The sequence below is a fragment of the Ahaetulla prasina genome, chromosome 2 (assembly GCF_028640845.1).
Source record: "Ahaetulla prasina isolate Xishuangbanna chromosome 2, ASM2864084v1, whole genome shotgun sequence".
In the NCBI taxonomy this organism is placed as follows: domain Eukaryota; kingdom Metazoa; phylum Chordata; class Lepidosauria; order Squamata; family Colubridae; genus Ahaetulla; species Ahaetulla prasina.
This window is the reverse complement of record NC_080540.1, coordinates 53,743,406-53,768,756: the sequence shown is the minus strand read 5'-3', so window position 1 is coordinate 53,768,756 and position 25,351 is coordinate 53,743,406. Positions and strand designations below refer to the sequence as shown.

The window sequence follows — 25,351 nt, the reverse complement described above, 5'->3', positions numbered from 1 at the left end:
ATAACTCCCCATGTATTAGATATTACATTATTAACATTCATAAAATGGTAACAGCTTTACAGTTCTTAATTTGTTCATTAGGTTTATATATACCATCTTTTTTTAGAAGCTTATACAGTAGTACATGCATTTTTCATTTTATCCTTCCAAGAAGAATTGTTTGTAGAAGGCTAAGCTGAGAAACAGTAACTGGCCCAAGTGAGCTTCTCTAGTTGAGGATAGACTTCATCATAAATCTTACTCATAGAAGGAGCTAGAATACATCAATCTAATGGGTCATTGTGCCAAGATGTGTCATATTGCCAGAAAGCACTTAAGCACAGAAGTTCCCGTTGATCAGGGCTTTCAAACTCGCGGTCTGCAGGCTGGATGCATCCAACGCTGGCCACGCCCCTGTTTGGCAAAGGGGAAAAAAGTTGCGATACGTCACGTGATGGTGCTGTGACGATTCGAATCTGACAACCCTGCCTTAGATTCTCTCTCCTAATTTTCTGCTACTTCCTTGTCTGCATTCGCATGTAAACTTTTGACAATTTTTAATAGTGATAATGGTTCTTAGAAAAAAAATTTCTGCGTAGGCTTATTGGTATATACACCTTCTTTTTCTGTGCTTCTAGGAATCCTCAGTGATTACAATCATTTTGCCATTCCCAAAATTTTCTTTCTGGAGAGAAAGGTTGTGCCTTTATATGACATTTTTGAAGTGTACAAAATACTTCAATACACAATAATTCAAATGTGTTTTGTTATGTTCGGGAAGTAACGAGGCTGGAGACCAGGGTAGTGACAACAGCTCTTTAATATAGGGTGAACCCAGCAACAGGCTGGGGAAAAACCTCTCCTTTTATACAGTTCTGCAGGAGGCTTCGTCCAATCAGCAACGTGCTGATTTCCCGCTCAAATATTTAAAGGTACAACTGTTAATACATAACACTCCTCCCCTCCCAGAAAACACTTTGTCTCTATTTACATATTTATTTACATGTTATTTTTCGACGTAGTCACGCAAATAACCTGGGCGTCTCCTAGTTCTTTCTGACCTGCGCGGTTCAGTTCTGGGTGGTGTTTTGAGCTGGTCGGAGGGGCTGTTTTCTCCTCCCAGCTCTTTCTCTGAGCCATCGGGCTCCGGATTATTGGCCGACTCTTTTTCTTGGCCATCCGGCCTTGGATTAATTTTGGAATTTTCCTGCTGTTTCCCTCGGGGACCTGGTGGCGTCGCTGGAACTCTGGGACCTCAGCTAAGTCTTGCGCCTCCCCCGGGTCATTGTCAGCTGTGGATTCAAAGTGGTATTGGTCATTACCTGTCTCTGTTGGTTTGGTTTGGTCAGTTATTCGTTTCCTTAACTGATCTATGTGGCGCCGCCACACTCGGTTGTCTGGTAGCTCTACCACGACGATTTTGGGCCTGTTATCTTTGTTACTTGTCCTGCGACCAACTCGGGCCGTCCCCATAGTTTCGGGCCCACACCCGGTCGCCTATGCTCATTTCCCTTGTCTTTTCTAGTTCCCCCTTGTAACCCTCGGGTGTGTAATGGGGGTTCAAACGGTCAAGTGGGCACCGGAGTTTCCGTCCCATTAGCAATTCGGCTGGGCTTTTCCCAGTGGCTGTGCTTGGGGTTCTGTGCTGGACGGCTAGGAAAAGTCTATTTTGTTTGCCAGTCACCTGGCTTGAGCCTGGACAATGCCTCCTTAGCGCCCGGACGGAACGCCTGCAAGGCCATTCGACGCAGGGTGGAAAGGCGCAGAGAGGGCATGTCGGATGCCTTCCTCTGCCAGGTACTCTTCAAACTGGGCTGCCGTGAATTGGGCTCATTGTCGGACACCAGAGTGTCCGCAACCCGTGAGTTGCGAATAGGTGGCGAGGGTTGCGATTACTGCCTCGGCCGTGGTGGACTTCATGAGTATGATCTCCAACCATTTGGAAAATGCGTCCACCACCACTAGGAACGTTTGGCCGTGAAAGGGCCAGCAAAGTCAATGTGGATTCTTGACCAAGGCCCTTGGGGCTTTTCCCATTCTCTGACTGGGGCTGTTGGGGTAGCGGTCTGGACTCTTGGCAAGCTTGGCATTTCCCTACCCTCTCAGCAATCTCTGCATCCATGAGTGGCCACCATACATAGCTTCTAGCTAACCCTTCATCCTTACGATGCCTGGGTGACCTCGTGGAGGAGGTCCAATACCTTGCCCTTAACTTAACAGGAATTATTACACGATCACCCCATAACAGGCACCCCTTGAGCCGAGAGCTCATCTCGTTTCTTAACAAATTCTTTGAACCGTTCGCCCGGCGCAGCGGCCACCCTCTCTGTACCCAACCGAGTACAGTCCTTAACACAATGTCGGTATGATGCCGAGCCACTTCCTTGATGTGACTGGGCCAGAGTCCAACGAGTCAATAAGGAGGATGGGTGTCCCGGAGTGGGGTCTTCGGTCGCCCCTGGCAGTGGGCATCGGCTCAAGCGTCTGCATGCCCCACTTCTTTCCCGGTCGATGCTGCAGCTTGTACGAATAAGCGGCTAAAAATATAGTCCATCGGGTCAAGCGTGGCGAAAGTGCCACAGGCGTTGGCGGTCGCCAGCCAGTAATCCTAGTAGCGGTCTGTGGTCAGTCACGATTTCAAAATTCCGCCCAAAGACATACTCATGGAATTTTTGACCCTGATACAATGGCTAGTGCTTCTTTGTCTAATTGGCTGTAGTTCCTCTCTGGGGAGGACATCGTTCTAGAGTAGAACGCTATAGGGGCTTCTGTGCCGTTTGGAAGTCTATGGCTGAGTACAGCCCCCACCCCATAAGGGGATGCATCGCAAACCAGCACTAGGGGTAGTGAGTCGTGATATTGGATGAGCAGGCTATCACTTGAGAGCAGGTTCTTTACTGCTTCAAAAGCCCTATTTTCTGACTTTCCCCAAGACCAAACAGTATTTTTCCCTAAGAGCCTATGCAGCGGTTCCAAGAACGGTTGCTTTGTTCTTTAAAAGACCGCGTAAAAATTAACCAATCCCAGGAATGCCTGCAGCTCTGCTTTGTTTTTGGGCGCTGGAGCCTTCCTAATTGCCTTAACCTTGCTCTCAGTAGGGTGAATTCCTTTCTTGTCTATCCGGTAGCCCAAGAAATCGACCGATTCGACCCCTATCTGGCATTTATTTGTCTTGACTTTTAACCCGGCTGTCCGGAAAATGCTCAAGACCTTTCTTAACTGCTCCCCCAATTGCTCCATGTTTTCCCTGAAATTAGGACATCATCAGTAGGAAACTACCCCTGGGAGCCCTTGCAGTAGTCGTTCCATCAGGTTTTGGAACAGCCCTGGTGCCACACTAACCCCAAATTGCAATCGGGTGCACTTGAAGGCCCCCCTGTGTGTCACAATCGTTTGGGCTTCAGCTGTGCGGGCGTCTACTGGCAGTTGTTGGTAGGCTTGGGCCAAGTCTAACTTTGCAAAGACTTGCCCTTGCCCCAAAGAGTGCAATAAGTGTTGCACTACGGGAACCGGGTACGCGCTTTTCTGTAAGGCTTTGTTAAGCGTCGCCTTGTAGTCAGCGCAAATTCTAATTGACCCGTCCGGTTTGATGGGGGTGACGATTGGCGTCTCCCACTTTGCGTGATCGACTGGCACCAAAATCCCCTGATTTATGAGCTTGTCCAGCTCCTTATCGATTTTTGGTTTTAGGGCAAAAGGGACTCTCCTCGCCTTAAGCCTAATGGGGGCTACCTGGGGGTCTAAGTTGAAGGAAATAGGGGTTCCCTTATACTTGCCCAGGCAGTCCTTGAAGACATCTTCGAACTCGTTAAAGAGAATGTCTTTCAAATGGCAGTCACTTCTGTAGATGCCAGTCACTCCCATGCCCAGGGCACGAAACCAGTCTAGTCCCAACAGACTGGGCAGAGTTCCTTCGACGATCGTGATGGGCAGGGTCTTTTTGTGAGGGCCGTACTCGACTCGGACGGAGGTGGTCCTCGAACAGGGATGCGATTCCCTGGTAGTCGTGGACTCGTAGCCGTTGTGCTTGCAGGTGGCGCTTGACGGACGGCAGCGACTTCGCCAAAGTGTCCCAGGACATGATGGTGATCGCTGATCCGTGTCCACTTCAAGCCGGCACCGCACTCCTCTATTTTTGGCCTGGTGAAGATCTTCTTCTCCACTTTGGTCGAGGCGCGCCTATGACCACAGTTGTTTGGTTGGAATCCGCGCCTTTTTGTTTGAGCCAATCGCGGGTCGCTTTGCCGATTCCGCGCTCTGATTGGCCGATTTGAATTTTCGGCGGAAGGTTGGGCGCTCGACAAACTTGAGCTAGGTGCCCTTTCTTCCCACACCGCCGACATATCGCATCTTTAAATTTGCAGCGTTGGCGCTGGTGTTGACCCCGCAGCTTCCGCATTCATCTCGGTCCCCTTTGTCGCGTTTCTCGGTCGGCAGACCCTTCCTCGCCTCACCGCCGGATTCGGTCTGAACCTCCTCCTGGTGTACTGGGTTGCCTTCGCGCCGCCTTTGGGAACCGGCTTCTGCAGTGTCTCTGCCGCTTGGGATGACATTTCATGTGCTCTGGCTTCGCCCAGAGCGTTGGCCAGCGTTAGGTTGCTCTTTGCTAGCAGCCGCCGCAAACGGATGTCTTTGACCCCTCGGATGAGTTGCTCGAGGAGCACCTCGCCCAGGTCACGGTATCCGCAGTCCTTGACGCCTTCTCAGGGCGGCCATGTAGTCACCGATGGACTCGCCTCCATCTGCCTTCGCCTCCGAATTCAAACCGCCGCACATATTTAGACGGTGTTGGGGCAAAGTGGTTCCTTAGCAAAGTCTGTAAGGTTGGCCACGACACCGACTGCAACGGTGTTGGCTCTGCCAGGGCTTCCGCGATGTCAATGACCTCCGGACCGCAGTGGCTTAAGAAATAAGCCCTTTTTCGGTTGTCGGGAACTCCGTGCAGTTCGTTGGCTTCTAGGAAACTTTCGAAACGGGTCATATACGTCCCCCATTTCTCCTTAGCCGGGTCGAACGGTGCAGGTGGAGTGTAACTGGCCATCTCGCCTTTTCTGCCCTGGATTTGCTGGGTTCGGGTCTATCGTGCTTCAGCTCGGTTCTGGTTCTCCTCAGCCTCGAGATCCCACCTTCGTCGCCAATGTTATGTTCGGGAAGTAACGAGGCTGGAGACCAGGGTAGTGACAACAGCTCTTTAATATAGGGTGAACCCAGCAACAGGCTGGGGAAAAACCTCTCCTTTTATACAGTTCTGCAGGAGGCTTCGTCCAATCAGCAACGTGCTGATTTCCCGCTCAAATATTTAAAGGTACAACTGTTAATACATAACATGTTTATGGCTAAGTTGGACATAAAATATGACCTTTAGAGCCCAACATCTTTTCTGGGCTGTCTTGTTCTTTTTTTTTTTGGCTCCCTATTCAGATGCAACTATGAAGATGACATTGGAAGTTTATGGTTCTGTTTTAGATTAGGATCTGAAGTTTGCAATTTATAACTGCAAAACATAAACTGTCATTAGTCTTAATGATAATAATAGGTGAAAACAAGCCAGCTTAATAGAGTAAGGTTTGTTTCCAACTCTTTATAGCTATTCTAGCGTGGTCAGAGATGGAAGTAAATCAGCAAGTAGAAAATTATAGTTTACATTATGACCGGTTAGTCTTTTCATTTCATTTCTTGACTGCCTTAATAGAAGCGGGTTTAGAAATTACTCTAAATGAAAGTAATCCTAAAATAGGGAAAAAATTTTTTTGAATTATTTAAGAGAAGACTATGTACTCTCTCTCACATTCTGTGTACATATGTGTGCATGTAAAATTTTTAACTTAAAAAAATATTTTATTTCATTATATTTGGATTCATATTGTTTATTGCTTTCAACTTTCATAATGAATCAGAAAAACAGAGCCCTTGCCTTTATATTTACAATAGCGTTATACTTACTGCAATAGTTGTTAATTTTTATGGGTATAATTTCTCAAGTATGGCTTCAGTTGTATACTTAACATAATCTGAAGGAATGAGAATTGTGCAGAGGACATTCGTTCTGGGTAACATCTGTTTTAACTCCTTGTTAATGATTTATTAGATTTTATCTCACCTTTATTAATTTTATTAATAACTCAAGGCAATGAAGTAATTAATACTCTTTCCCCCATCCTATTTTCCCTACAACCACAACCCTGTGAGGTGGGTTGGGCTAAAAGAGAGTAACAAGGTCACCCACCTGACTTTCATGGCTAAGGCAGGACTAACATTCACAATCTCCTGTTTTCTAACCTGGTGCCTTAATTACTTGACCAAACTGGCTTTCTCTCTAGTTTATATTAATTCTTTTCATATGAGTTGGGAGTCACTGCAGGTACTTAATACCGTGTTTCCCCGAAAATAAGACCCCGACTTACATGTTTTTGAATCCTGAAATAAGCGCTTGGCCTTATTGCCATGTGCTCAAAAGTCCGATTGGGCTAATTATCAGGGGATGTCTTATTTTGGGGAAAACAGGATAGTTACTAATATGAACAGTGGTAAAAGTGCAATGTTTGTAGAACTCTACAATATTTTGAAATCTTTTTGTTTGTATTGAAGATCACAGGATCTGAGGTTGCCGCGGTTTATCTGCAATAGAAGTTTTTGTTTAAGTCACTGGAACTGTTGAGTTAATGCCCAGCTGAGTCTTTATCTCAGCTTTTTTTTTTGTTCTTGGTTTCTAAAGCAAATGAGTACTATAATGCTAATGATGCAGTTTTGGAATCTTTGCTAAGTCCTCATATATCATTCTGTGGTTCCTTTCAGAATTAAATGGACACGTAGAAGACATTTCTTTTAGCTTTCATAGCCATGAGATTTTATTGTTCTTTTTTGAAATCACTTCGCTGGAATATTGATATGTGTGTGTGTAGTTCTATATTGAAATAAAGGTTTATGTTTCAATATATCATCATGTGGGACAGGTCCGGTTTTAATCCTTGGCATGTGAATTTAAAATGTGAATCAGATGATGAAAAACAGCTATGCCAAAGGAATAGAAATCCTAGTCTAAGTTTTGGTCAGAGTACACAAAATAATCCCCTGGATTATGTAGCCTAGTCTGTCTAGTCTGATTGGCAAATCAATGCATCTTCAAAACCACAAAAAGAAATGACAATTTCTGAGTCAAAATTTGAATTTAGACTCTGATTTGATTGGGGAGAGCGTCTCAATATTCAGAGGAAAACTGTGCTGTTTTCTGAACTGTAATCTAACCTTTGCAGTCAGCACATGTCTCTACTACCACTAAACTGAGAGCGGTCAAATGTTTTCATCCTGGAAATTTTTTAGCCAAGTGAAGCTTCTGGTGATGTGATTTTATCATTACAGAGGTTGGGTTAGTACAGGGGTGGGGAATTATGGCCCCTTTTTGACTTGTGGACTTCAATTCCCAGAATCACTGAGTCAGCATGTAATAAAGTTATATGTCATAAAGGGGGCCTAGTTCCCTACCTCTGGGTTAGAATGTACCACTGATGGTGAACCTTTTCGGCACTGAGTGCCCAAACTGGAACGTATGCGCCAGAGCGCCGGAAACCCGAAGACCAGCTGGCCGGCATGCATGCGTGCGCCAGAAACCCAAACAGTAGCTGGTGATGGCGCTCATGCTCACAGAGTGGGCTCTGCTTGCCACCTCTGGCACGCTTGCTGTAGGTTCGCCATCAAAGGCATATATGTTTCAACTCTAATTCCATTGCATTAAATATCCCAAACAGAAATTGGCCATTCCATTTTGAAATTTGCTGGTGTGATTTTAGGATAGTACAGGAGCTGTAGGCCATGGGACAATCAATTTCCTTATTAAAAATGTTTTGTTTTCCATAAGCTAAGAAGTAAATAGGTCAGTCTTCAGATACCATGAGATTATTATTATTTTTTTTTGCATTTATATCCGCCCTTCTCCGAAGACTCAGGGCGGCTTACACTATGTCAAGCAATATTCAGGGCTCCCATAGAGAAATTTTGATTCAGCAATGTTTTTCTCATTTTAGTAATAACAATACAGCTAGTGCATTTAAAAATTGAACCATAACCATAAAAAGTGTTCTTTTTATGTACATGCAAGTAAGACATTTTACCAGAATATGTGGTAATCTATTTGTCAGTGTAAATGCACGGTCTCCATTTTGGAACTAGATACATTGCATTGAGCCAGAGATTTGTGTATAATGTTGACAAGAAATGCCAAATTGTACTGGTTTTCCTTAACACAAGGAATATTATAAGGACAAGAGAAAAAAATTGTGCGATTTTTCACTTGTCTTACCTGTATAAATTCTGGGAAGTGCAAAGAAAAGCAAACTTAATTTTGAAATATAATTCGGCTCTATAAAAATATACTTTTAATGCTTGCATCTATTTTTATACTTCAGTACTTAGAAATCTAAAAGTGCTAAATTGAGACTTTGCTGGACAACTGTGAAGTTTATACCTGAGTCTTTTAAATATTCAGGATGGGATCAGACCCTTTGAAGACAGAAATATGCCTATGGTTTATGAAGCAATCACTATTCTTTTAAGCCACTGGACTGATAAGTCCAAAACCAAGGACACACAGGTAATATAATTAATAGCAAGGTAGTGACTTGAGAACCAAGAGAATAAGAAATTCATTGTTAGCTTTGAAACCACTTGAGGTTAACTTGAAAACAAGCTTGTTATTAGTTGGAATGTATGAGGAGAGGAAGAGACCAAATCTATTGCCCTCAATTCTCTGGAGCTCTCTTCAGTATGTAGAATACTGAAGTAGTAAATACAGTAATAGAGACAGGTGTTTACTCTTCTGGGGTCATTCTCAATGTAGCTTGGATGTCTGTATTTTCTAATATTAAATAATTGTTTTCCCAATCAATATCCCGTCACCCTTCTTCTCAAACTGTCTATATTGACAGATAGCCAAAGACTGGAAATAGAAGGAGAAATCCTGATACTGCTTAACTGCACATATAAGATTAGTGTACTTGGTCCAGAATGGAGTAGCCCATTTATTAATATGGGCTGTGTATAGGTGCTTGTAACATCCCTGCTGAAATCCTACAGTGGCTTCCACTTTGTTTTATTGCAGGTAATTTAAAATCCTGAACAATTTAGGATGAAGGTAATTGAAGGATTATTTTCTCCCACTGAGTTCTTCTTTGGAGGCCTTCTTTTATGTGCCAACTTTTATTGTTTCTTAGATATTGTTTCTTCCTTAACTTTAAATTGCTGCTAAAAAAAAACTCCTTTAAAAAAACCCAATTAACTATTTTTTAAAGCCCGCCCCCTTACTTACCCAATTGGAGACAGGCAGATTGAGTTGCTCACTGATGAGATGGATTGTAGGCAGGCAGATTCAGTTGCTAGCTGATGCAATTGATTGCAGCAGCCGAAGCAAGGATTAGCGAGCCCGATTCATGCCATAAGTGGGAGAGGACATTCTAGAAAGCATCTAGATCCTTCCCACATAGAATCCAGACTTGATGGAATCTGAGCAACTTTATGATATAATGCTGTATTCATTGATCACAGGAGTCAGGAGAAAAGTCTTACAATTAGCTTATTTCAGCTTGCTGATGGAATAAGAGAGAAGAATTAAGAACATATCTTAGGAATTAGTCACAAATGTGAATTGGTCACTTTTTAAACTCCTGAAGCTGTCTAGATGTCTGTGGAACACAGACATGTTTTAATAAATGTTACATGTAATGATGATTAATCTGATAATATTCTCAGCTAATCTTTTTATTTATTTATTTGTCTATTGCTTTTGCCTGTTGTTGAATAGTCACAAGAAAGAAACCGTACACAACCTTTTCTAATTGGATATAATGGAATGTGTGAATGACCTTGGGTGAGAAAAGAAAGATATGCTGCCTAGGGAACAATTAGACAAGAAAGAGGAATCTGCAGTCACTTAATGAACAGAGAAAGAATTTCAGAAAGCCTTTGCCCTAATTGATCAGACAATTAAAAGTAGTGGCAGGAAGTTTGTAGCTTGAGACTTGCAAATACCTCTTCCTCGTTGTTTGATATTTATTTACTATGTTTTGGTGAAATTTAGAAAAATAGATACTAGAAGGGATAAACTGCTTGTCAATTTTTAAAACCATTTCCAAAGGAGATAGAAAACCCCAAAGACAAGGAACATTATTTTTACAGGACCCAAGAAGAAAATCACCTGCAGTAAGTACTTTTGAACACTTCACTAATGGACATGAAAGCTAATTGCTAAGAATGTTTTGAATCACCAAAGCCCCAGAAATCATTCACATAAAACTATTTCCCTTTATTTCCTTTCAATTATCTATGCAGAATGAAATATTTCTTCAACTGAGTATGAAATGGTAGATGTATTTATATTTTAAAAACATAGCTCCCTTTAGTAATACACTGTTTTTGACAAGATATTTATGGCTGATAAAGTCTTTTTGGTGAGAGAAGCAGCTAAAAATTTAGATTTGTGCCTTGAAATTTTACAGGCAAACAAGATAGATATTGCTATTACTATTTCATTAGGACTTACAATCCTAATGAAGCCTGTCTATTTCAGTCACACATTGTGATAGTCATTAAGAGACATTCCCACTTGATTGCCTCACTTAATGACTGACTGACCACCCACCCACGCGCTATTTTTGCAAGTATAGTTGTTAAGCCAAGCAGAAGGTGTCTCAGGTGGGGGAAGCCCCGGGAAGCCTAGTGCACACTCAGGTCAATTTACCCCAAGCCTCCCCCATTCCCTAAGGCAGGGGTCTGCAAACTTGGCTTCTTTAAGACTTGTGGACTTCAACTCCCAGAGTTCCTCAGCCAGCTTTGCTGCCCTGCCCTAAGGCAACCCGTGCTCCACTCCTCCCATGTCCCCACAGGCCTTGGTTTCCCACCTGCTGGATTTCAACCCTCCTTCTCACTCTCCATCAGTGACTGGCACTTAACTTCTCTAGATCTCCTTCTGGAAGCTCTGGAGATTGTGTTTGGGAAGGAGAGCAAGCTGCTCCGCTCCTCAGCATCCCTGTGGCCTCTCCCAGAATGGCGCCACACAGCCTAGGGATGCCGAGGGCTAGAGCGGCTAACACTCCTTTCCCAAAGTAATCTCCAGAGCTTCCAGAAGGAGATTTGTAGTAAAAGACAGAGATTGATCAGTGATGGAAAGTGGTGATGAGGGTCCCGGTGGGCTGGGAAGAAGGCCCAAAGCCTGTAGGAATCTGGGGGAGTGGAATGGGAGACAGGTATGCGGGAGGCTGCTGCAGAATTTCTGCAGTCTCTTGAAAGAGCAGGCAGATTGCCAAGTGCCTGAATTTATTCACTGTGGGAGTGCTGCAGTGGCCATAACTTTGAACAGTGGGTCTGTTCTAGCTTTGAATGATCGATAAGCTACTAATTTTAAATTGAGGATTACCTGACTGGAATATATAGATTAAACAGCTTGGAAGATGTTTCAATGTAGACATTTTTTTTACAGCAGTCTTATAATTTGTTACTTAGTGCACAGACCAGAAAGCTTTCAGAACTATCTGAATGATAAATTACGTACTCTATAAAAAACAAAAGTAACCCTCTTTTTAAATCTTAAAATAGCAAAGAAAAATGGTAGAGCCAGATGTATTTCCAGATCATGGTACAAATTTTTCTTTCCTCCTTGGGTTTTTTTCTTTGAGACTAAATATTTGAAAAGGATAATTATTTTCTGCCTTATGTTTGAAAAAAAATATTGCTCAAGAAACGTGTAGCAGAAGAACTTCTGCCGGACTAAAAATGAGAATGTTTAAAAATGTATAAAATGCATTTGCACTGAAATTTGCTGTGCTCTGAAATTTGATCTGGTTTGACATAAGGCAAAATTCCTTAGAGATAAAACCACAAAAGGCTGGATGCTACACCTCAAAATTCTTCTCATCTATTAATGCCCAACATATCTTGAAATAGTTCAATATTCTGTTCTGAAGCCATAAAGTGCAACAACTTTGTGAAACAGGATCTGTCTTTTTCAGTGCTTAGAAGATGACCTGTTATTTGAGTGAAAAATGGTGGGATCTGAAAAATATAAGGCTGACAAATCAAATTAGTTCCTCTGGTCTAGGTATATTCCTAAACAATTTTGGGATTAGATGGAAGCATGCTAAATCTGTTGCAAGAGCTATTTAGCTCTGCTGTATTACTGGTCTTCCATTGCTCTAACTAGCTATAGAGTTTTTTGGTGCTCTTAGATTAAAATATTGTTTCACAGTGTAGAAAGGCAGCCTCTCCCTCAAAAGAGGCTCAAATCATTCACTTCTCTCCACTACCAGGAAAACTCTCCAGGCAGTCCCTCCAACTATTATGTTTTAAGAATGAGATACTTCTGTAACTATTGAGAATAGATGCTATTTAGCATCCATTTACAGAAAACCAGAAACAAAACATTGGGGAGATGGGAGGGTGGACTAGATGATCTACAAGGTCCCTTCCAACTCTTAATCTGTTAAAGCACCTTCATCTACATCTCCCCCAGAAGGCTGAAACTGATGGGATTAAAAGTAGAAAAACAAAAATCTACATTCCCTGCCCAACTCTAAGGATGATCCGCGATGTGGCTCAGGCTGTAAGAAGCCTGTTATTAAACACAGCTGCTTGCAATTACTGCAGGCTCGAGTCCCACCAGGCCCAAGGTTGACTCAGCCTTCCATCCTTTATAAGGTAGGTAAAATAAGGACCCAGATTGTTGGGGGGGCAATAAGTTGACTTTGTATATAAATATACAAATAGGATGAGACTATTGCCTTACACAATGTAAGCCGCCCTGAGTCTTCGGAGAAGGGCGGGATATAAATGTAAAAAAAAAAAAAGATCTCCCAGGCACAATGGGAGTCAGGCAACAATAATTAGAATACCAAAAAACACTCAAGCACATATCAAAGAACACTTCACAACAAACAGGCATCGCAAAGCCCCAAAGAATGTATAAAAGCCCACTGACTCTCAATTTTGTCAGCCATCTCAGAAGCATCTGCTGTCGCTAGTTTCTGGCTACCAAAAAAACAGAAACTTCCTTTCCCGCAGCCTGCCTCCATTTTATTTCCAGCATCTTTCTCCTGGCTTGGAACCAGATTGGATTTTTCTTCCAACAACAGTTCTTGAAGGAAGAGCATGCTACAAGTGTACCAGACTAAATAAAAAACATAAAATGTGCCCAATTGTCCCTTCAATAGAATCTTATGAGGAAATTTGCTTTAGTCTCAATAAAGGATATAGATTGAAGGAAGCTTTATCAGGCTTCAAGTTGGAAAACATTGGTTCTGTCTCCGTAATCAGATTCGGGACAGGACAGATTCTGTATAAATCACCACCGACAGAACTTACAGGACAGATTCTGTATAAATCACCGTTGTTCATCCAAGTTAAGTTTTTAGAACAAAGCCTTGATATTAACAAAGTTTTGCCTTAAATATTGGTTTGGAATTTGGATGGATTAAAAGAAGAAATCAATTCTTGGGAGGGGGAAGTTATCCCAAAAGGGAAGTATCCCAAAAGTATCCCCAAAGGATACTAAACTTTGTCAAATCAGCTGACAGACTTTACTATTATTTTGGAATTACTATTTACTCCTTGAAGTTTAACGTCACTGAGTTCAAGATAAAACCTTGAATTCAATAGGTAGCTTTGATTGGAAGATATTTCAGATTTAGAAGAATGGCAGTGTGTGATTCCTTATATACTCTGTTCTCTTTTGGTGCTTATTTTTCTTGAATCTTTTTTTAAAATTTGAATGTTATATATTGTACATCAGGAGTAGTCAACCTTTTTATACCTACCACCCACTTTTGTATCTCTTTAACTAGTAAAATTTTCTAAACCCCCCCCACCGGTTCCACAGTAATGCTCCATGTATCATTGTCTGCGTATGCCTCTCGCACATCATGGATTGGGTTGTGGGGGGTGCCAGCTACCAGCTCTGCTTGTCTGTTACAACTGGGTAGTGCGGGGGGAGATGCGCAAGCTATTCTGGGATGAGGGTCTTTTGTTTGCGGTCGCACTATAGCGCCATTTAGTTTCACTTACGTAACGTGAACTAAACTTATCCGCGGCTGATACAAATAGTATATTTTCAGAAATTTAAATTCTCACAGGGAATTTTATGAAAACCTAATGAAAATGTTTTTAAATAATGCTATGAAAATTTTTTAAAAAGTCAATTAAATTAAAAAAAAGGAAAGTGCTTCAGTATCAGACAAATCCCCTACCGCCCACCATGAAAGCTGGAACGCCCACTAGTGGGCGGTAGGGACCAGGTTGACTACCACTGCTGTACATAGTGAGAACTCTGAATGGCTGAAGCAGGGGTGAAATCCAGCAGGTTCTGACAGGTTCTGGAGAACCGGTAGCAGAAATTTTGAGCAGTTTGGAGAACCGGCAAAAACTACCTCTGATTGGCCCCAGAGTGGGGTTGGAATGGAGATCTGCAATATCCTTTCCCTGCCACATCCACCAAGCCATGCCCACAGAACTGGTAGTAAAAAAAAATTGGATTTCACCACGGCTGAAGACAACTGGTCTTTGGAGTCTCCACCTTAAATTTAAAAATACTACATATCAATAAATCAAATCTTTATTATGGTCATAGGCCAGCAGGTATTGCATATCAGAATTTCTTAAAAGCGCTGCCATGATGCTTTTAGTCATGTCAGAAAAATCTTCAAGGATAGTTAGATGCCTCTATTTATTTATTGAGCAAGTGGGCTTCTTTGTTTGCTTTTTCAACAGCGTGTTATAAAAGAACAGCTTAAATGACTTCATAGAGTATTGTACAGAAGCAGCTGGTGAAATTCCTTCTCTTATATATCTCTTGTCTATTAAAGAATATTTAATAAATTCTTCAATACTTTTCTCTTATTATATAGTGCCTGAATATGGAACTTTATTAAGAAATGATTCTGATTGGGATCTGAAGAAATGTGTATCATCCAATTTTTTGGCAAGGTTAAAGAGTATATTTTCTGCTAAGATAAATATAATTATTTGTATTTGTTTTATATTGAGACTCTCAGTTGAAAAAACAACAAGAAAAAAAATCAAAGAAGAACAATTGGTTGAATAGAGAAAGACTGATATATCTACTAGTTGTCATTTGATTCTTTCCTACAAATGTTCTGTCCATCCTTCTAAGTGTCTATCTGTCTTATAGGACTGTTATACATACATCTGAAGAAAGTAATCTAATCCAATTTTATTTCAGTGCACATAATTTTGCATTTAAACTGGTAATGCCAGATTTTTTTCATCCTCGTTATATATCGAAGTCTTCAAAACAATTATCTCATTGGTGATTTGTATTTTTAGAACTAGATTCCTGACAGAATTGTAAAAGATGCATGTTGAATGATTTGATGTAACGTATTTTATTAAGGCATGCTTTCTTGCCTTGTGGCCTTCTTAGAATTGGCTGAATGAAAACATAATAGCATCAGTGCATTATGCAATTAATACATTTTAATTACCCATTCAACAGGAGGAATAGTTCTACTAAGTGATAGTGAGTGAAAATGTGGCCAGTCCAGAAGGTAAATGAAATCAAAACAATCTGAAAAGCTGCATTTGTGAAAAGATGTACATATTGGAGAAAGCTGTGGATGATAACAATGTTTGCCAGAAGTCTGACAAAATAGAATTATACATAGAACCCTACAATATAGCAATAAGCGAAGTTTGGTTGAGCACCATGTTTCTTGTTCAGTGTGTGTTCAATTTTCATCAATTCTGGTGGTCTGGTACATCTTTCTCTGTATTCAGAACAGAACATATTTCTATTTCTTTATACTATCTTAGCAATAATTCCTGCTAAAATTAATGGCCAATTAAACATATTTAACCGTCTCAGTTTAACCATGCTAACCATTTGTGGTACATCAAAAAGAAAAGATAAGTACTGTTCGTTTACAACAAAAGCAAAATATCTTCTGCCTAACATTTCCTGTACTTTATTCTAAAGCTGAGCTTAAATGACTTCAGTTTCAATGAAAATAGGTCAAAAATTTTAAATCAGTAATTTGGTACACATTTATGCACATGGTAAGGAACTTCTTTACACATTTTTTCCCCAGGAAAGAAACACAAAGCTGAATTTCAGCTTTTAATTGACCAAATGAAAAAGCGAAAGAAAAATGCAAGCAAAGAACAGATAAAGGAAGAAAAACCAGAGCAGAAAGAAGAAAAACCAGACCAGAACGAAGCAACTACTGAAAGTGGTATTCAGTGCTAATTATGATTAATATAATTTCATTAATTAAACAAAAATAAAACATATTAATTTCCATAAGAGTTGATTTAGTGAATTTCTAAAATACCTGTCCAATTTTATTTTGTAAATGTCTAACTTTGAAAGATAGACTTGCATCGTGGAAATATGTTCATGAATTGTTTGTTTGCTACCTAGTTTACTAAAATTGGACAAGAATCTTAACATTTGTTTTAATAATGTTTTTAAAGTAATAAAGATGCACAGTTTGTATAGTTATTTTACATTATATTATTTTACACTATAACAAAAGAGCACAAAAAGGGAAATTGTATTGTGGAGTCCTTGGTGCTCTCTGAGCTTGGTTATTTGCTTGCAGACATTTCATTACCCAACTAGGTAATACCATCAGTGATGATGATTAGAACTGATCATGTTACCTAGTAAAATAATGAAATATTTGCAAGCAATAAGCTCAGAAACCACTGAGGACTTCACAGTTCAGCCCTGACCTAGATATATTCTCTATTGTGTATCATGAAAATGGAAACAATTTTTGGCTCCTGCATTTCTAATTCCTGTTATTTTTTCTTATGGTCTGAATTTCTGCTATCCAGCTGATTTCAATTTATGACTTTTCCTTCTAGCTAATTTACAGTGCCTTCCGAAAATATTGTGGAGATTTATTTATACGGAATGGCTGAGATACTCATATTGCAATGGATGAAATACAGACATTTAAAAAGATATTTAAAGATCTTTAAAAGATCTGTAAAGGCATTTTACAGACATTTTAAAAGATCTGCAGAGAAAGTTTTCTTTTGCTCTTATATCTCTATTTTTTATTGCCGATATTGTCTGTGGGGTTTGTTCCCTCAGCTGACATGGACCTATATTTTCTACAACTGAATTGCAGATGAACGCAAACTGCGTTTCACTAATGTAACACTCTGTTTTCCATAACTTTCTCACTTTCATCCTTTTTCTTTCCAATTGGAAATAATGCGTAAAGTTAAAAAAAAGTAGTCATGGCAGGCTTAAAAAAACTTTAAATTTAAGTGGTCTAGATCCTGCCAATAATGTTTATAGTTTATATTTTCTCTTCCCCTTAAAATTTCCTTAATAAAATTCCATCTTTTATTGCCCTGCTTCCCTTTTTTCTACATCTCAAACAAACAAACAAAAAAAAAAGATTCAATTTTCAACTTGATCTTGCATGTGGAGGGAGATCTGCCTCCCCAAGGGATGTTTGTCATTATGGGGTACTGAGTTTAGATTAATGAGGAAAAAATAAATAAATTTCAACAACTGTAGAATCCGGCTGCAGCATAACAAAATGGACAAAAGTGATGGGATGTACTCTATTTCTTATTATAAGGAACATGTTGGTATGGGGCATGAGTTGGGCAGAACAATAGTTGGATGAAAAAGGATATGAGTCAAATGATTTAGAACAAGATGTATAGTTATAAAGCAAGAATTATAAATTTGTTTAATTCACTTTTTGATATAAACTAATAAATTTAGAAGTGAGTCAGAATTCAGTCATTTCTAAATATTTTTTAAAAATATTCCTTGGGTTTAAAAAATGGTATAAAAATTGCATACAATTGTCTATTAAGGAACATTGCACGCAAAATTTACATGTATATAAAAATTCTTGTTAAAAATTCCACTTCCAAATATTGTTCCAAAGCAATCCTAAGTTGTTTTGGAAGTTAGCAAAAGGGCTAAATAAGAAGCTTCCAGCAGAGTGAAGGGAACTAAGCAGAATTGAAATGGAATCTTATTTTTTTAATTTCCAAGGGGAACAAATGATGAAAAGGAAATTATAAATGCTTTGATATTGAAAAAATAGTAAAACCGCAGATATAAATGATAGAACTGAAAAAAATGTGGATATAGTTTGTACAAGTGACTGTGTAATTTGATTAATGTGTATATTAAGAAAGCATCTGTGTCTGACAGTTGAAAAAAATACTGTTACTGTGACAGCAATGAATATGGGAATCTATTGGGGATAATTTACCAAGTATAACTGGGAAGTGTTTGGGCAAAATTCTGATCCAAAGGATACAAGAAATGACAATAAGCAAATTTTGGAAAATGCAATGCCGTTTAATTTTTCTTGGAATTTTTCTTGTTGCTTCTCAGTGGATCATTGAAAAATTTGGAGAGGTCTTTTGATAAAGTGAATAGGTTTGAAGTATGAAATATTTGGTATAAATCTGGAATTGCAGATTAGTTGCTCCTTGTAAGAGAGAGAAACCATGGAACTAAAGCATGTGTGACAGTAAATAGAATGCTATATGAATACTCAATACTGAGCCAGGAGTAAGAAAGGATATGCAGATACTTAGCTTTTTAAAGTATTCATGGATAAATGTATAAGAAATATTGGTCATGTTACTTAAGAACACAAATGTGTAGGTCCTTTTATATGCTGACAATTTCATTGCTGAAAACTTGAAAGATTTGCAGATGACCGTATATCATTTCAGAAAAATGGTTGTCCAATCTCTTTTAAAAACCTCCTGTGATGGAGCACCTACAACTTCTGAAGGCAAGCCATTCCACTGATCAATTGCTCACACTGTCCAGACATTTCTCCCTATTTTTAGGTTGGTTCCTTGATTAGTTTCCGTCCATTGCTTCTTGTTCTGCCTTCAGGTGCTTTGAAAAATAGGTTGACCCCCCTCTTCTTTGTGACAGCCCCTTAATAGATTACTTAAGTGTATATGATAAAAGAGAACAAATATAGTCAAGAATCAATGGGTGTGAATTGATTAAATACATAAGTGAGTGATCAGTATGAGAAATATGAGAGAAGTGGTTTGCCCAAAGAGGGCTAATAAATGAAGATAAATCTCATGAGGGAAAATTGGCTGAGAGGAAGATGAATACTGGGAAAGTCAGTTAAATAGAATTGTTGAGATCCTTCAAAAGAGACAAGAATAAAGTCCAGAAAATGAGAGCCAGTTGTTATATAAATGTAATAGAAGCAAGGATGGTTAGCAAGTAAATGATGGATGAGGAGATAATAATGAATTATGTTGGTATAAATTAGATTTACTGAGATTTCCTTTTTCCCCGCTTATCTCCTGTGTCAAGATTTCTTTTGCTTAGTATTATTGTTCCAAACTTTGCGTATTATCGCTTATAGTGAAATGGAATGGAATGCCTGTGCGTATATTGAAGTCCAAATTTTTAAAGATATAATTACTTTTATTTATGGACAGATTCATTTTTTATACTTCTGTGGAAAACTTCTTATTTTGCACTTTCATCTTGGCAGTCACTTTATTGTAAGGATCTAAATCCCAACTATTTTCAAGTTAATAAGTTTACTTTTTTGGCCAGTCACTTGACATTTTTTTTTAAAGTAAATCTCTCATGAATAAAAATAAACAAGGTTTTTTGAACCTTGCTAATGACATCTTACGCAGCCCTTGAAGCCCTCAAAATCTGAAAGGCTTCCAGGAATAAAATGTATTGCTTTTAGTTTATCCAGCAATAGTATTCTTCCTTTGTTATGGACAGAAATCTTTATCGGGTGGAAGGATATCAAATTTACGATGTGCAATCCTTCTGCAATCCATAACACTGAAAGACTGATAAACACTTCTAGGTAAAAATCATAAAATCATACTAAAATATGGTTTTCAAGGTGAGAAAAAATCCAAAGTAATAAAAATTCCAGTATTGCTCTAGTGCAGCATTGTCAAACTCAAGGCCCGGGGGCTAGATGCAGCCCACATGATGCTTAGATTTGGCCCTCAGGGCTGCCCTGGAAACAGCGAAGGATTGTCCTGCAGTGCCTCTGCCAGTGAAAATGGAGTTTGGGAGGGCTACACATAGCCCTCCTGATCTCTGTTTTCACTGGCAGATGGTTGCAGGAGGCTATCGCAACCGAAAATGGAGCTTGCGAGGACCACAAGCAGCACTCCCAAGCTCTGTTTTTGCTGGCAGAGGATTGCAGAAGGCTGTCACAGCTGAAAATGGAGCTAGGGAGCCCATTTTTGCTGGCAGAGTGATTAGGCCACCACAGGTGCCTTTGACGCGAGTGACATCGAGTTGGCCACGCCCACCCTGGTCATGCTCAACTTGCCCCCCCCCCCAAGATCAAACAGAACCCTGATGCGGCCCTCAATGAAACCAAGTTTGAAACCCCTGCTCTAGTATTACATGCACTCCCAGGTTTGGCTTATGGTCACTCATACTCTCAGCCTTGGGAAATAGCCACACTCAAATTACTTTCAGCCAAACCTATATATGCTCCTTCTCATACACACACACTCGTTCACACTTACCTCTGTCCTTCTCAACTAGGCTGGCAGGCAATAGCCGGAAGCCGGGAAGCCTAGATCCAAAAGAGTGGGTGGTCTTCAGGAGTCCTTTTATGCCTCCAAATCCTTGATTTGTTGATTCTCAAAACTGGCAGCTACTCTTGCCTTGCTGATTTTCAAGTCTGGCAGGTTTTAACGGGATTAAGGGAGAGGTTTCACTGTGTTCAGGCCCAATTTTTTTGGTCTGGTGCAGGTGACATTCTTTTTTGTTTACTTAACAACTTTGTTCCTTCTTTTCTACCCTCTCTAAGAGTACCCTCTACCCTTCTACCCTCACTTATACACTGGACAGCTGTTTATCCAGAATGGTAGAGTCTCCTGCTTGTGCATGGAGTTGGGCTAATAAACTTCCAAGGTCTTGTCCAACTCTATATTCTATGTTCATATACTTAAAAATTTTTACTGTTCATTTGACTACTGTTCATTTGAAAATTTGTAGTCAAATTTTCACTGTGATACAGAGGTGGGTTTCAGCAGGTTCTGACCAGTTCTGGAGAACTGGTAGCAGAAATTTTGAGTAGTTCAGAGAACCGGCAAATACCACCTCTGACAGGCCCAGCCCCCATCTAGTCTCTGCCTCCTGAGTCCCAGCTGATTGGGAGAAAATGGGGATTTTGCAGTAACCTTGCCCTGGAGTGGGGTGGGAATGGAGATTTTACAGTATCCTTCCCCTGCTACTCCCATCAAGCCACACCCACCAAGCCACACCACACCATGCCCACCAAGCCACACCCACAGAACCGGTAGTAAAAAAATTTGAATGCCACCACTGCTGTGCTAGTTTTATTTACTTGTATATACCTATATGAATGTGTGTGTGTGTTACTGTGTCTGACTTGGGAAAAAAGCTGAGGTTGCCTCGTCAAAAAGTGCACTGTTAACTTGTGATTTGAAAAGCTTCACAAAAGTAAAATTTCTGTCCTCAGCGACTCAATGAAGGGGGAGCAGTTTCTTTCTGCAGATTTCCTAATCTCTGTGTGAAGGGTGGGAAAAAGTGTTCTTGCTTACATACTTCATTCATTTCTCTTGCAGTTTATTCTTTTTCTTCCAATATCAGAAAGTCGTTCTATCATTTGAAGCCTTAATACGGATTTAAAAAAAAAATAGTTACAAAATCCACTTAAACACTCTACAAGGTTCAGCAATGAGTAGTTTTAAAGGACAGATTTTCAAAGTTTTATTCAATATCGAAACTAGTAGACCTCATCTTCTTATCTGAATGTGTTTCAGTTATATACTAAGGAATAGGTACTTTGAAGTAAATGTCATTTGAAACATAGCCTCACCAATTTGCTTATGGTTGTGCTGTAATCTTTCCACTAGGAGAAAAATTAAGGGTTCAAGAACAAAGTGATCGGGCCTCTGTCAGCAATCGGTCCCCCGAAACAGAAGCTGCAGCCTGGGAAGAAAACCTCTCTCTTTTTGCTGCCTGTGAGTCCTCTGCATCTTCAAACAGGTGTGTATGTGTGTGTGTGTGCATGCAGTGTTTGTGATTAAAGGGCCCAGAATGTAAGTAGAGTGTGGAATGGGATGAATGCTTGAATACAGTTGAAATTACTCGGTACCTGACAACAGTTACCTAAAACTGCAATATATAGCATTTCCCTTAACTGCACATTTTATCTCTAGGATGTGAAATTATAGTCTAATATGTAATTGCATTTTCTGATATATAGAAATCCATAGTCCCGTGACACCTAAGGACGTATATGGTGAGCAGTGTTTTCCTATTTCTTCCTTTTTGACATAATCCATCTGTCTAGTTAATTTCCATTTCAGCTCTTTGTTGCCTATTTCTCCACTCTCCTATTTCAGTGTTTGTGGGTTTGTTTGTTTTTTGCAGATTTATTATTGCATATCAGGTATATATTGCAGCATACACACTGTAGCTATGTATAACAGGATTCTTTGCTGTTTTTCTCTCATTTGTTTTGTCTAGCTGCATTCTGTATTTGGAAATCTCTTCAGATTCAGATACTATTTTCCAAGACCCGTATTGAGTTGTCCTTCAGGAAACCAGAAATATCCTTGATTTCTCATATTTATATGTCTCCTTTCTATAGAGCAGTAAATTTAAAGGGATTAATCTTTATATATTATTGTAAATGTACAGTGTTACCAACTTGTAGTCAAGTCTCAAAAAATCCTTGAAAAGAGTAGGATAGAAATTTGGGAAGTTGGTTTATATTATTCCTTGTAACTCAGCAAAATCTGTTGCAAAACCAGTTGTCCAGGTAGAGTTTTCAGAGAATCTGGAAATGCAAGAAACTGTATAGACCTTTTATTTACCACACAACCCCTTCTTACTCTATGCCATGTTATAGAGATAGAGAAAAATACCTCAGATTGAATCAAGTCATTGGTTCATGTATTTCTTTGTTGTTTACATGGATTGGCTGCAGTTCTGTGGGGGCTTTGATAAGTGTTTTTCCATGGAAAACTGGAAAACTCCTTTGCTTCCAGACCTTAAACACTATCACTAAACTATGGCTTTACCTTTGGAAGCCTCTTAATGAAAAATGCCAGAAAGACAGTAGTATTGGTGAATTATCAGTTTTGATTTTTATCCTTAAATATTTTTGGCGTAGTTCACTTATTCAACTGTTCTAGAGGTCTTAATATGCATATTGTTTCATTCATTCATGCTTCAGGGATGCCTTGCCATGTTTGTGGCTAAGAAAAAAATAATTAAGCAGATAGGCACATGAAAATGTGAAGCATATAAAGAAATTTGGAGAGGGAAATTGGCAATGTCAGCTATAGTCTGAGAAAACGCTTTTTGAAAATTTAAATGTTTAGCTTACTTAAGGAACAGATGTTTTCCATTGTTATTGCATCTCTGGCTAAAAGAATGCTAATTCAATATATTGCAGCCAAATAATTGAACAGCGTTATTACATTATGTACATTTTAGCCGCAACTAGGATAAAAGATGTGCACTTTATTTTTGTGTCTAAATATTAAATTATGGATTAGATTACTGCAGATTTTGTCTTATTGTATGTTTCATGACCAAAAGGCAATGTTCCAAGCAACTTTTTCTATGTTAATGTCTTAGCAAGTTTGAATATTATATAAAATAATATTTGATTATATAAAATATAAATATTTTATCAGTTGGCAGAGAAATAGGTATATATAATGAAATTTACCTGATTGGAATGAGGCAATTACGGCTATTATTCATGCTGATATAATACGCCAGAATTGATTGGGTCAATAATTTATGATTATACAGCTATCTTTCCCACTAGATTGGAATGGGTGGATTCACTGTGGGTCTCTTCTCTTAAATGCCATTTGGTGGAACTTATTAAATGGGTCTTTTTATAGTTGCTTCTACTCTGTGGAACAGACATCCTCAAGATACAGAGGACCCTACCTTTCTGGCCTTCCAGAAGGCCATTAAGACATGACTTCTCTCACCTATTGGATCACTGGATCAGTGAAGGGGAGGCTAGCATTTTTGGTTCTGTGATAGCATTGGAAGTATGAAAGTTTTTTATATTCATTTTTTTTGTCTATTTGTTGTTAGCTGCCTAGAGTTAATTAATATGACATGGGCAGCCATACAAATATTTTAAATACATACATAAATAAATGGGTACTTTTGTAGCAGATGAAAATTGTGATGAAGAGTATAAAGGTTCTTCAATGTCCAGATGTCATAAATTTGATCTGTTTTAGAGTCCGAGCACATGAGAACCTCATTCACTCACCAACCCATTCATTCAGCAGCCATTAAAAGTTTCTATGATGATGATCACTCCTCAAAATTGTGGCTGTTGCCATGCCCTCACAGTCATATCGTTGCCATTTGCAATCTTGCCTCCTGACTCTGCAAGCCAAGTCAATGGGGAAGCCAGCAGAGAAGGATGCAAGTCGCTCTGGTCGGTACACCACCTTGGCCTCTCTGTGTTCACATGTGGTCCGTGCTGCTTCTCCCAGTTTCCTCACACACATCCCTGTCACGGCATCCCCATGCTTTTTACCTGGAACGTCATCTCTTTCCCATTTACCCATGTGTCTCAGGGTTATGTGCCAACCAGGACTGCCAGGATTGCTGTTGCTAAACAATATGTCATGTGATGTCACACTTTACAACATCATCACCTAGCACTGGCAGCCCTGGTCCTATTGCTATCAGAACTGGACTATTACTTTTACTAAATTAACATAAATTTGTGTTGTTTTTTTTAAAATAGTACATTGGCTATACATATTTTGTGTCACAAGTATGCTAGGCGTATTAAATGTAGGCATCTGACATAGCAGAATGGTTACTGCTAACATTTCTTTCTCTGTAACCTGTGTAGCCTACTAGTGAAATTAGATTACAATTGGAAATGAAGTCTTAGTTGTTGACATTAAGCAGGACGTCCACATGACCACTTTGTTCAAAAACTGCAATCCTTTGTTGTGGTTGTTAAGCTGACAGAGTGAAAGGACAGGCAGGTAGCAACCTTTCATGTGTGAAAGGGAACTCCTGCAGCAGTAGAAACCAAACATGGATCCCAAACATCTGAGCCCCATTCCTGCAACCTAGTGAGCATCCTCCCTATTCCTCTTGCGTGGAGGAAAGGGGAAATCATTCAACAGGTGGCAGGAGCTTGCAGTCTTCCCTGCAGCTTCCCCATTGAGTTTTGGGAAAGCTGGCAGAGAATTGCACTTGGCAACCCATCATAAGTGGGAAGAAGCACTCAGATGCCGATCATGCATCTAGAGGGGCAAGCACAGTGTTTTATGCACTCTTTCTGAGACTGTAGTAGTTTTCAATTGTTGTTAATCATTGATTTAGCAATTGTTGTAA

At 39.7% G+C, this 25,351-nt stretch overlaps 1 protein-coding gene across 4 annotated transcripts in view; it reads left to right on the top strand.

The window, feature by feature from the left end:
* The window catches only part of RAD18 (RAD18 E3 ubiquitin protein ligase), a 135,335-nt gene that overhangs the window by 64,355 nt on the left and 45,629 nt on the right, over positions 1-25,351 (top strand). For 2 of the 4 annotated variants that reach the window (XM_058168309.1, XM_058168310.1), the window contains exons 10-11: positions 16,062-16,205; positions 21,865-21,997. In XM_058168309.1, the coding sequence (XP_058024292.1) occupies positions 16,062-16,205; positions 21,865-21,997 (277 nt within the window). Of the gene's footprint in view, positions 1-16,061; positions 16,206-21,864; positions 21,998-22,217; positions 22,243-25,351 lie in introns of those variants that run through there. The other 2 variants (XM_058168311.1, XM_058168312.1) reach the window with 2 other exon arrangements.